Source organism: Pogoniulus pusillus, chromosome 3 (assembly GCF_015220805.1).
Source record: "Pogoniulus pusillus isolate bPogPus1 chromosome 3, bPogPus1.pri, whole genome shotgun sequence".
NCBI lineage: Eukaryota > Metazoa > Chordata > Aves > Piciformes > Lybiidae > Pogoniulus > Pogoniulus pusillus.
The window spans coordinates 24,855,871-24,869,373 of NC_087266.1; the positions used below are offsets into that span (position 1 = coordinate 24,855,871).

Sequence of the window (13,503 nt, forward strand, 5' to 3'; positions counted from 1 at the left end):
GTAAAACTCTTTTAAGTGTGTAACTGCGGTTCTCAGACCTTTCAGGATGGGCTCCACTTCATTCTTCTTCTAATACTCTGTCAGGGTCGAGAGAGCAGAGATGAACAGTATCTCTGTCCAGAGGAGCAAGACCTGTTCTTACGGATTTCCGTGTTGTGAAATTCAGGTGCAAACGAGACCAGCTATCACCACGAAACTATTTATTAAAGGATAAGGTTGGGCAAAACAGAGGGAGAGAGGGGAGAAGGGGGAGAGAGAGAGATAAAGAGAACGACGGAGAAGAGAAGAAGCAGGGAAGGAAAAGAGCTGTGATCACATTACCCTCAGTCGCAGGTGGAGGGGAGAGAGAGAGAGACGGGTGCGTGGCCTGGGGATGATCTTCGGTGGAGTTCCTCAGGGGTTCTTCTGGTGCTGGTGCAGCTCTGGTGGTGGTCCGCCCTTGGTGGTCTGGTAGAAGGGCCGGTGGTGGTCTGCTGGGAGTGCCACTGGTGGTCCGATGGAGGTGCCACACCTTGGCAGGCATTCCTCCTGCCTTTTTATGCAGTTTTCTGCTCAGTGTCCGGCTGCAGCTCCCCAGGGAATCTTCCTGTGCATTCTCCTGCATTCTCAGGGGTCCGGTGGCAGCGAGGGGAGGGCCTCCGCCCCCTCCCGGGCTGTACCTGTCCATACCCTGCATACACATAAACCTTTTCCCTTGGGGGTAGCTGAGATAAAATGTAGGCATCCAGGGCATTTCAGCCAGGCTGAGGTCCAGGGGTTTCGAAGGCGTTGTCTGTTGGTTTGCATCGCTGAGCTTTAGGCCAAGCACCGAGTCTGAGTCCCGGAAGGTAACAAAGGCAATCTTTATCTTTGTTGATTAGGGAGAGAGATGCAATCTTTATCTTTGATGATGAACGAGAGAGAGGATTTAGACTCTCACATGCTCCAGTAAATTTTCCGTGTGTTATTCACACCTAAACGTATATGCATCTACTTTTGCTTGTTCTGAACCTCAGAGTTCCAGTCTCTAGTCTCCAGTATGCATCATTCCATACCAGCTCTTCATCAGCTATATACCCTAGTCCCTGCATCTCACCCACCATCAAAAAGTTGTGCTTCTAAAAACCCCAGACTTTCCACCCTGCCATCCCACACCTTTTCCATGCCCTATATCCTTGCCTAATTATGTCCCCCTTGCTGCTTACTGCCTACGAAGTGAATCTTCAGCCATTTACATGGTTGCCAGAGAAGAGAGGAACTTCTGATGGAGAAAAATACAGAGGAAGAGACAAAGAACTGAGGCAAAAGCTGTCTTGTCTGTTTTCACCACACCTTCACCCCCCTTCTGTAGAGTACATTCTGTGTCCACCCAGTTTGAGACCCACTAGTACCAAGCGCAGTTTGACTATCATCAGTGCTTTAAATTAGTAGATTATGTCATTTCACAGAAGAAAAGACAATATTTTCCATTTACGTATTTTTAAAGCCCATGTTTTTGTTGGTAATGTACAATTCATTCTGTTCTCACCTGCAGGTCTATTTATCTTAACCTTTTTATTCTCCTACTTTTTCTTGGGATCACACTCATGATCACATGGTTTGTAGCACAGCAGTGCTGGGTCACAGTGTCACTGCTATTGAAACCAGTGGTAAAGCTCCTGTGTAATAGTACTCAGTTGGCTCTCTACATTCCTTGACTACCATATCTGAGCACAATTTTTTTTTCTACATGCTACAATGCATCCTAAGATGCACTGTATATGTATGAAAGACAGGTTTGCTCAGTTTGGTGAAATACAGTTTTATTCTTCAGGCAGTTTATCTTAGTTTTACTATCTACATGCAGTTCTTCAGCTACAAGTTCTGTCGCAGCAGCTCTTCTTTAGGAGTAGACTCCATGTGATTTTCCACCATGGACTACAGAAGAACGCTACTGCCTTTGCACAGGGGTTTCAGCTGAGTGATGTAGAGTCCTGATTATACCATGCATGACTTTTCCTGACTGCAAAGTGTGAACTGTTTGCACACATGGGCAGGAAAGAGGTCAGTGGGGCACCCTTCTTTTAAAGTCAGTGGCTGTTTGAGCCTTGGACCCAGAGGTGGAGAATTAGCTGAAGCAACATAATTTGTCATTGTCAGAGAAGCTGTTCAGAAGCACACAAGTGGGTGGATGCTTATCTCCCCTCCCTCGCTTCCTGAGCAGCACAGCTGTGTGGGTAGTAGTTCACTGCGTGTTTAGGACAGAAGCACATTCTTACTTTCTCTCTCAATTCCCAGTTGCAGGCTGGAAATCGTGGTGGTTTGCGCCACAGCTCTCTTCCCTCACACAGCACAGTTCTGCATTGACCCTTAATCTGCAATGGATCCTAGCAGTGAAACCTATCCAAAAATGTTTACAGTAAGATTGTCACTTGCATTGAGTACCTTACCAGAAAGCATTGTGTAAAGTGATCCATGCAGGCTTCTACTCCACCTCCTGAAGGTTACACAGAAGAGGCACAGGGTCAGCCCCTTTCCATCCCCAAACACCACTGGGGACAGCTGGAATCAGTGGAGAGTTTGTGAATAATCATGCTTAGAGTAACAGATCCTTCATCTTGACTTGCATCCTGCTTCATGCCTTCTTCAAAACAAGCAATTTGCCAGATAAAAATAGTCACTGACACTTGACGTGCATTCAGCAAACATTTACAGGTCTTTATTCCAGCTGGTACACAATTTATGTTTCTTGTTTTGTTCTGTTTTAGGAATGTGCACACTATTTCCTTGAAGTTAAAGACAAAGATATCAAGCATGCACTGGCAGGACTGTTTGTCGAAATTCTTGTCCCTGTAGCTGCTGTGAGTTTATTTTTCAGGTTGTTTGCATAATTTCTTTAAATTATATAAACCAATTTGTGAAATAGTGTTTTATTAATGTGACGTTTTCTTTCAGGCTGTTAAAAATGAAGTGAATGTCCCCTGTCTGAGAAACTTTGTTGAAAGCCTGTATGATACAACACTTGAACTTTCCTCACGAAAGAAGCACTCACTGGTTAGTAACCCTTGAGAAGCAGAGGCTGAAAGCCTTTGTCAGAATTATCTCTGAGCAAGACTCTGGGGAAATTGCAAAACTTCTTTCTACATTGAGCTTTATGACCAATACATTTCTATTGTAGGGAAAGTTACTCTGTTTGCAGAAAATGACCGCATGTATTTTATTCAGAATACAATCTAAATCAGTCTGAATCAAACAGATATTTTCAGATTCTGATTCTGTGATTATTAAGTGGCCTGCTCTAGTTGAGGGTGCCCCTGCTTACTGTTTACTGCTTACTGCAGAGGGGGTTGGACTAGATGACCTTTGGAGATCACTTCCAACCCAGACCATTCTCTGATTCTATGATTTTCTCATACTTGCTATGTGTGAACCTTAGGAGAGAAGAAATAATAGAGTTCACTTCTTGTCAAGCGAGAACAAATGAGGCATGTGGGAACAACTCTTTCACGGGGCTTGGACAATACATTGTAGGAACAAAAAAAATGTATAACACATGCCCTTTCAAAGCTGTGACTTGGCTACTGTGCAGCTCCCCATTTCATCTTTCTCCTGTGAGATGAACAGTGGCACTGCGGTGTATTTTTGGAAGCATGAGTTGATCTGAATTAAATGAGGATCTGAGTCAGTTTGATGCTGGCCGCCTTAAGCAGTCTGTCTCTCCAACTGGGTCAGCGCATGTCAGCAATGTGATGTTAGCTAATCCGTTTTGAAGTCTTGGACCTTATAAGTAAAGAAAGTTGTCATTTGTCCTCCCTTATTTTATGGGAAAGTCAAAAAGACTTCACTGTTCCCAGAGCTCTCAGAAAATGCTGATTGCTAGCGCTGATGAATATGCTGGGAGGACTGCAGAGCTCTCTGCCCCGTTTTATCAGTCCCAGGGGAGAGTCAGAGCATCTCCTGGGGCACAGTCCTGTTCAAGTTTTTTTTCTATTCAATTTGTGGGACTCTTGGGATGGATTTCTGATTTCACTCTGCTTGTGTTTGTGTGGCTCTATTTAACTCAGCAGAGTAGATGAAACATTGTTGAAACTACAGCAGGGTAAAAGCTTTGCTGTACAGTTTTTATACTAAGTAGAACTTCCCCAAACTGGCAGATGTACTTTCCAAAGTCAACAGTATGTGCTTCAGAAAGGATTGCACAGCTGGGGCTTTGCATTTGATTGCTTGTCTACACATACCACACTGGAGGCTACATAGTTAAAGGTGACAAAATAGAATAGATTCTTGTGAGGGTGTGATTAGAAATACAAACTTTGTGAGGAGGAGGCGGGGAAAGGCAAACAGTTGGCAGAAATAGCTGCAGTGCATATTTCTAGACTTGCAGGAAGAAAGCACTCTTTAGAGTTTGAAGAGGACTTTCCTCTTCAAGATTAGTGTATTCTGAGTTGGTGCACTTACTTTACAGGCAGGATAGGAGCATTCATCTTGTCACTTTCTGTCTAAAAGTATCTCACATAAGCTAGTCCTTGAGGTTCTTTTGTTAATGAATGGAGAGAATTAGGAAACTCCAGGAGATGGTATTTTCCCTTCTACAACTTTTCTTAGGATGAGCCATAACACTCTTGGGATGCTACTAAATTCTGTGACCCTGTCAAGTAGTCAACTATTATGCTCATAATGTTAATATTGTAAGAAAGTTTTCCATGAGAAGACTTCAGTTCTCCTCTCCCATATGTATTTTGGACATGAACGTTATAAAAATAAGTGTACTTTTGACATTTCCTCAAGAAACTAGGTCTAACCCAGCTACAGACAATTTATGTTACATAATACAGGAATAGAAGTTGAGGTTTGTGGTGTATTTATACCTTGAATTCTAACTGAAGTTAGAATTTTAGAGTTAGTTTTGAGAACCATTGGTCTTTAAGATGAAGTTAACTGATTGTTGACTAGTAGATAAAGTTCTTATTTGATATGAAGACCTTATTTGAAACAGAAAAGCCTTGAGAAAAGAGCAAAGTCAGTTTCAAAATCAGTAGGTGCATTTTAACCCTTTTTTTTCTGTTGGCAAAGAGAACAGGTTCCAGTATTTGAACTTGTATGTTCTGCCCTGCTTCTTTTTATCTTTTATTTCTCAAGATGTAACTGCCAGCAGATCCAGGCACAGTTCTTTAGGGTGTTTGACATGTCTCTCAGTAAATGTTGTAACTGCAGACTTTGATGAGTGACAGTTTGGGTGTTCCCCACCCCCCCACACTTTAGAAATCACCCAGACTAGACTCAGACGGCTCTGGAAATATGAATACAGCTATTTATTTACAACTAGCACACTCTACAAGCAGATATTTACAGTATATACAGTTATATACAGAAATATACAAGGTAAAAAGTAATACAGAAACACAACTGCCCTCCCAGAAACCTGAGTCCCCAGGAGAGGCTCTCAACCACCCCTGCACCTTCCCCCTGCCCCTCTCAACCTTACCCCAGTCCCAAGGAAGAATAGAGGTTCAGCCAAGAGCTTATGAAGCAAAGTGGGTTAGGCCAAATGGAAGGTGAGGTTAGGGAGTAAGATGTTGCTGGGCCAGCAGCCCAAGCAAGAGTGAGAGAAAATGTCTAGAGTGTTATCTGATGTTTTCATTTCTTCTTCCCATACTTCTCAGCAAGACAGTGAGGGAAGCAGACATCACCATTGTTTTCCTTTCACAGCCTGTAATCTAGTTCTTCTCACCAAAACATTCTAGCCTGCTTCAAACAAGCACAATAGGTATCTGAGCATTCACAATTCCCAACAATCTCTGTAGGTCCTGTTGTTACTATTACAAAGTTTAGTTATTTCCCTGCATTTCTCAGTTAACTGACAGAACTTAGCCTTGTGTGTCTGTAAAATTGTGGCACATCTTTGGATGTAGAATACTGCCATAAGCAACATTTGATTGTTCATATTTCACCAGAACAACATATCTGTAACAGCATCAAAGAAAGGTTCCTTTTAAATGGTACTATTTAATGTGTTATGTTGGGTAATTGTATTGCACAAAATGGAGGAGTTAAGAGTTCAAAGTTTACATTAGGTGTATTAAGTTGCTTTTATGTTGTGTAGGCATGCAAATAATGCACTGTTGACATCCGTTTCCTGTTTAGGCTTTGTACCCGTTGGTAACATGCCTGCTTTGTGTCAGTCAGAAGCAGTTCTTTTTAAACAGATGGCATATTTTCCTCAACAACTGCTTATCCAATCTCAAGGTTAGTATCTTCTTGTTTTATTATTATATTAAAACTTCAGTGTGTACCATTGATCTGTTGGAAATCCATTTTAGGTAATGTGCAGGATGATTACTGTTATCACATCCCATACATAATCTTATTCCTAACTGTACAAAATCTTTAGTTGTGGATATATTTTCAGTATCAAGTGCCTAGTTTGAATTTCTTCTCTTTCTCTAACTCAAATCAAGCTTGAGTCAAACAGCAATGAAACACGTAAGGCTGTTGATAAAAATTATTAGCTGGAGGGGCATACCTAAACTCACCCAGTATCAATTTGCTTTTTTTCACAAAGCCATTCTCAAACAATATATTTGTTATTATTTTATCAGAATGGAATTAGTTGCAGGGCACTGATTCCATTACCTGTTTCACTCTACTAAGTTGCATTAAAAAAAACTTAAACTATTCTGTTTCCTCCATGTTTGTTAGATCTTTGAAGTTTAAGACTAACTGTGCACTGCAACCTGCTGTAGTTCCTGTCCAGCACATACTGTTCATGCTTCTTGTGCAATAGCTCATATCCCTTTCCACTCTTAAAATGGATCCATAAGAAAGCCCTATGCATACTTGAAAAGGCCAATTTAAGAAGATAACCAATTCACTCACTCTAATGAAGGGCCTCCAAACTGATACTTCATGAACCAGTCAGTGGTTAAGAAGCTTCTGCAGCTGGCACAGGTAGAACATGCAAATACTTCCTCAGCTCGGAGGCAAACTATCTCTGCTTTCAAAAGTTGAATTCCCAAGGTTATTAATGGGATATATATATATAAATCATCCTTTCTTGCTGTTACTTTCTTGCTGTACTTTGACATAATGAAACCATTTGTATTGATTGTCTTCATATGACAACCTGATCTAGTTAAATATGTCCTTGCTGACTGCAGGGGAGTTGGACAAAATGACCTTCAAAGATCTCTTCCAACCTGATGCATTCTGTGATTCTATGACCATGCTGTTAGAGTAGCTCTTCAGAATGTCCACAGTCTGTCTGAAGATTGCTTTCCACTTGTGCCTGAATTACTTACTTGTACTGAACATGTATTAGAGCTTTAATTGCAAAGAGATTCAGAAAATAAATGTTGTTATTTTATTGGGTCTTATGAGGTCATACAAGCTTTAGAAAAGGTGGCTCCTGCTGTAACATCTGTGACAAGCCAGCTGGTAATATAAACCTTTCTGGAAATAAAGGAGATCCTGACAAATTATTCAAAACCATTAGAGAAAATAGAAGTAAAGTTGCTCCTACCTTATCAAATGAACATCAAATTGGAATTCATCTTGCCACCTGTAATTCATTGACATATACTTCACTTCATAGGGCTTGTAAATTAGTGTAGTGGCACATTTCACCTTTATTTCTGGGGGAAGGTAAAGTACCTGGATACGTGATTAAATTGGCTTGCCACTCCTTCTCAATACAGGAGAAGAAATGCCCCAACCATAGAAACAATCATATTGCCAGTTAAAAGTGGCACCTGAAAGCCCAAACCAAACTCATGCAGCTGGACCAACAACTAGATCAACATGGAAGAGAAATCCTTCTGTTTAGAAGGAGAGTTGTGCACTCCAGGGCAGTATGAGGAACTCCACAATCTCGTGTGGGCTCTCATGACCACATAATGGATCAAGTTGTTCAAGTGCCTCCATGTCCCATAGACTACAGTCTTCTTCCCCAAACCATTAAGATCAAGTATAGGCTGGGAAAGCTAAAAGGTTTATATTGCAGTTGTATTTCTGATTTTAGCATAAACTGATGGATCTCTGATCTTACAGAAAAAAAATCTTTTTAATTAATAAAGGAAACTGCTGGCAGGACCTAGAAATAGTTGACCCCAGCCAAATTCTGGCCAAAGGGCATTTCATACTATCCTGCTGAAAGCAGTGTAAAAGTTAATAAGTATCTTGGGTTTGAAATGGAACATTTATCATTAACTAAACTTTATTTGTGAAAAATTACTCAAGGTAGGAATTCTATATAGGAGAGAGTCAAAACACCATGTTTCATTTAGAAGCAGTTTTTCTCAATGAGAACAACAATGCCTTGTCTCCAAACCACATAGGACAAGCAGAAAACTCCAGCACAACTTGAGCCCAGAATACTGAACTTAATGTACAAAGAAGGGATCAAACAAGGCCTATCTAGGAATGAATTAGTGAGTACCAGCACAGTATCCCTTTGGCTGCTGTGAGACAGACATAACACCTTATTACTAGAAAACAGAAATGGGAGAATTAAAGAAAATTGACCTCCCTGCTGGCAGTACAGTTACTTCTTTCCCAGTCACAGAAGAGATGGAGGCGTTGAAAAAGAACTTCCTAGAAGAGCAACAACAAAAACCCTCAAAATACTGAAGAAGCTCAATTGGTGACTCAACCCAGCTTTAGTATCCACAGATTTTGTCCTTTCAGTTTTGAATCTGTGCACTATATTTATCTACTGTGTTCTTCCTATCAGGTCTTCACCACGGGGCAATGTCTTTTGAACTGACAGAATCCACTAAAGATGAAATTTTCTATTCTGAGACAAATTGAGGTGGTTTTCAAATGTATCTAATTTAAATAACTTGCTGTTTGAGTTTTTCAACAACTGAAGCAATACCAGGAGAGATAGATCAGATGGCTAAGCACCTTGAGGCTGCAGGAATGGGGTACTGGGCAGCTGTGTCTTTTTGTAGTGTCGTCATAAAAACTCTCAGCCTCAACATCCATGAAGTGCAGAACTTTCTGTCTATTTTGTGCCTGAAGTTTATTGTTATGTTATATATTTCTCTAGAATAAGGACCCCAAAATGGCTCGAGTTGCACTGGAATCTCTGTACAGACTACTGTGGGTTTACATGATCAGAATTAAATGTGAAAGCAACACAGCTACCCAAAGGTAACATGCTGTATTTGTAATGATAATTGGGTTTTGTGGGGTGGATGTTGCAGGTGAAGAAGTTTTATAGTTCTTTGGAATTTCTTTTAATTTAACCTATTAATATTATGAAATAAAAATCTCAACTGCACACAACAAATACTCCCTTTTGTAGCACCATCAGTTATTCTCCTACCTATTAAAATTTCTCTATAAACTGTTTCTGCTTTTGGAAGAACTGAAACTCAAATCTTTGCCTGGTTCAAGTTAGAAATATTTTTAGTGGCATCTCGTTGTTTATTGTTACTTGTAATGTAGTAAAGCAAATAATCACTTTGAATTTGTAGCAGAGGATCAGAACAAGATCCCCTGTTGCATTTTCATTTCAAAGGAAATACATTCTAGTCTTCCTAAGCGGAGTAGCATTTCCAGTGTATGTTTCATGGTAAGGGAAGTCTAGAACTGTCTAACGCTTTCTATTTCTCTTCTTTTATAGTCGACTTATTACTATTGTCACAACACTTTTCCCAAAGGGGTCCCGTGGTGTTGTGCCAAGAGATATGCCTCTAAACATCTTTGTGAAGATAATACAGTTTATTGCACAGGTACGGGAGAACCGTGCATGGATCTTTCCAAATAATGAATAATTTGTTTTCTCAATAACAAATTAATAAATAAGTGAACTTCTATTGTCTGATTTTATTTTTGCAACTCTCTTGTCAGTATCCATCCTCTAGACAGTTGTAAAAGTACAGATTGAACTGGCCAGACTTCTCTTGAACAATAGGTTTTGATTAACTTCATTCCACTGAAAATGGCTAAACCCATTTTCACTTCAATTCAATTGGTCAACTTTTGGAATTGCCAGCAAGCCAGAAAATGAGCTTGTTGACAAGCTCTGACAGTCTGTCAGGTTCAAAATGCTAAGTTGCATTTGTTCTGGTACTCACTCATACTTTATAAGACAATAAGTAACACTACTTCTAAAGCTGTGAGTTGGAGGAAAACAAAGTTCAGCATGTAGTTGACACATACAGTTTTCATCAGTTCAAATTGAAATTGCTAAAATAAATCTAACCTTCAGTGCTGGAAGTTTCATGTCTTCTTTTATTTAAATTTAGAAAACATTCCCATTAAGCAAAGCACTTAAGCACATACTTAAAGTCTCTGAATAGGAATGAATTAAACAGATGCTTAAAGTCTTCCTTGAACTGTGCCATCTGTGAACAAGCTACTTTTATGTAAAATACTATCTTAGCACCATAATTACCACAGTTTAAATGAAATAATTAAAATCTTTATGTTCAAAGTTTATCATTTTCCATTTAAATGCCATAATTTTTTTAATTTGTCAACACACAGTAGTGCTGAAGGCTTAGATCTGATAATACACTCTCTATACTTCTGAAGATCTGGGTTCTCTGTACATTTAAGGAAATCTCAATTAAACTGGTTTTCAGCATTCTGTTGCCTTACAGAAAATTAGAAGTAACCAACTTAATGATTTGAAATATTTTTACTATTTTAGGAACGTTTAGATTTTGCAATGAAAGAAATTATCTTTGACTTCCTCTGTGTTGGAAAACCAGCAAAAGCTTTCAGTCTCAACCCTGAGGTACGATGTGCATCTCTTTTTTTTTTTAGTTAAAATACGTTGTATTGTGATGCATTTCCTTTCTGGTTGTATTCTAAGCATGCTTTCACCTTTATCCAGGTTTCAGCCTGAATCTGTAATATGATTTATTGGTGAGATATATCTGGGAACTTTGATCTGTGAAGTGCCACATTGTTCATGCTTATTTCATGTTTCCTCAATGAAAAGAAGTAGCACAAATGTAGAAAACAAAAAGATAAATAGAACTATCAACTTCAATATATACAAATAAATATACAAGTAATATGCAAGTAAATTTTCTATAACAACTTCAATGTATTTCAAAACAGTTTTACTGAAAGAGTGTATAATACAAGAAGAATTGAAGATGCCGTTAAAAGAACAAAACTGTCAGTAAAGTTTTACCATTTGACCAGTAAAACTCTACTAGCATTGATGTCATGAGTCAGCTTTGTAGTTCTTTCCCCAGAGAAAGCAAATGAGAAATTTGAAAAGCTTTTAAAAACTTGTAAAATAATAAAAAATTGTCTTGAATCTAAGCTATTTTCTTGTCATTCTGAAATCATTTTCATTTGAAAACTAAGAATGAAAAATAAAAGCCATTTGTGTCTACCTCTTAAAATATATCCATATTAATCTTGCAGTAAGATGCTAAGATGGAATGAGTTAAAAAATGGTATTTGATTAAAAAAATTTATTTGGAAAAGTAGATTAGACTTCTTACTCTGAAAAGCAGCAGAAATGAAAGGCAATCCTTACTTTGAGCATAGCTATTGTCTTTCTTCTACTGAATAAAAAATCAATGAAATCGAATTCTTAGGCAGTCTCTACCACATTCTGGGTCAGTCACCTGCAGTATTGACTGAGGATGGCCCTGCAAAGGACGTTTTGTATTAGCATTGCATGAAGCCAGGCTTATAGGGAAGGCACATCTTGATTAATTCAGTATCTGAAGTTTTACTGTTTTTCCATAGCAATTCAAGTCCTAAATCAGTGAAACAAGAGGGCTACTCTGACATTTGTAGACTTTTGCATTTAAAAAAAAAATTGCAGGTAATCTATGTATATGCCTCTCTCTGAGACTGTCAGGAGCTCAGCCTCTGAGTTTTTAGAACGTGTTCTAAGGAAATTCAAAATATTCTGGCCTTCTAATCATTGCAATGCAATGCCTGCAATTTTTCCTCTGATGAATTCCCAGGAGGCACTCAGGTCACTGAGCCTCATCTTCCTGATGTTTCCAGCTTGCAGTTACAGTGCTGAGCACCATTCCAGACGTTTCTTTCAGTCCTGGGGCCTTTTGAGATGATTATTGATATTTTTTCATAATGGACCACTTAAGACATTTGTGTTTAACTGAAGGCCCAGCTAAGATGCATTACTAAAACTGCAGGCCATATCCACGTGTTTTATCTTGAAGTTAAAAGTGTAATGTGCTAATGAAAATACTTACAAATGAAGTTTTGAAAGGGGAGATGATTGCTTACAATGCAGATCTGACTTTGTTTGCTGCTAAGTACATACTCAGAATTTCAAAGTGATTGAAGAATATGAGTAGTATATGATTGTTTTTTTTATGATACTCATTCATCTTCTGAACTTTACAGAGGATGAATATTGGTCTGAGAGCATTTTTGGTAATTGCTGATAGCTTGCAGCAGAAAGATGGTGAACCTCCAATGCCAGTGACTGGAGCTGTCCTTCCCTCTGGAAACACTCTCAGGGTGAAGAAAACGTATTTGAGCAAAACTCTTACGGAGGAGGAAGCTAAAATGATAGGTCAGTAAGAAAATGGGCAAATTAGAAACTTGGGTGAGAATGAATGTGAAAAAGTCTCCAGAATCTAATGTACTGTTGAAAAGTATTTGATTGTTTTCTTCATTGTAAACATTGAGTTTATTGTGTGTTCTAATTAAGTGTTTAGTTTAATTTGGCAATTACCGCTACTTTTTACTGCTTCTAATTATTTCAGGAAAAGTCCTTGGTCATGTTGTCCCCTAAAACCTTGTGTTCTAGGGAAAGATTTAGTACACAGCTCCTTTTAGTGCAGAATAGCTGTCTTGAGACATGGTTATTCATCTTATTAGAAACAGTGCCAGAAAATGGACTAGCTTTGAAAATTCCTTGGAGATTGTAATTTTAATTGCAGTGACACTTTGAAAATTACAAAAGCTTTAAAATGTAAAATAAAGCTGAAGTGCCTAAGTTAAAAGTGCTATTACCTTGGCCTTCTTTTGTAGTCAGGTCAGAGAGATAATCCTGTGCTGTGGAAGAAACACTTCTGAATTGTACCCTGAGAGTACCTGGTTTTGCTGACAACAAAAGAAAATTTGGTTACTCACTGTAGCACTTGATTCAGTCCCCAAAATTGCATGGATGTAACAAAGCCTGCCTATTTCTGCACCATGAAAAAGATCTGTGTTGTTCTATGACTAGATCGTTGTACCAATACCAAGAAAATGAACACTAAGATACCCACTGCTGTTGCCATGTACAACAGATGTAGCATTTAGTGCTGTCACTAATTCAGTTTGTTTTGGTCATTCCTCATGCATTTGTTAGTGAATGTTTGCACTATTAAGTCCTTTTATTAGCAATTTTTGCTGTTTTATGGTATTCTAGATTCCATGTATAACATGTATGATTAAGCTAGGTAGTCCCTACATCTTCTCTTGCCTTCTACTTTGCTACTGAACTTTTGATCACATCAGATTTGAAAATTGATGCAATTTTGAAATTCTGTGTTTACATTGTGTTTATCAAAAAGGAAATGTTTTGACTAGAGAACACGTGATTAAAATGCA

At 38.7% G+C, this 13,503-nt stretch overlaps 1 protein-coding gene across 2 annotated transcripts in view; it reads left to right on the forward strand.

The window, feature by feature from the left end:
* Positions 1-13,503, forward strand: part of FRY (FRY microtubule binding protein) — a 211,660-nt gene that overhangs the window by 91,326 nt on the left and 106,831 nt on the right. For both annotated transcript variants that reach the window (XM_064172809.1, XM_064172802.1), the window contains exons 9-15: positions 2,727-2,819; positions 2,914-3,012; positions 6,103-6,204; positions 9,005-9,108; positions 9,584-9,692; positions 10,616-10,702; positions 12,307-12,478. In XM_064172809.1, the coding sequence (XP_064028879.1) occupies positions 2,727-2,819; positions 2,914-3,012; positions 6,103-6,204; positions 9,005-9,108; positions 9,584-9,692; positions 10,616-10,702; positions 12,307-12,478 (766 nt within the window). The remainder of the gene's footprint in view (positions 1-2,726; positions 2,820-2,913; positions 3,013-6,102; positions 6,205-9,004; positions 9,109-9,583; positions 9,693-10,615; positions 10,703-12,306; positions 12,479-13,503) is intronic.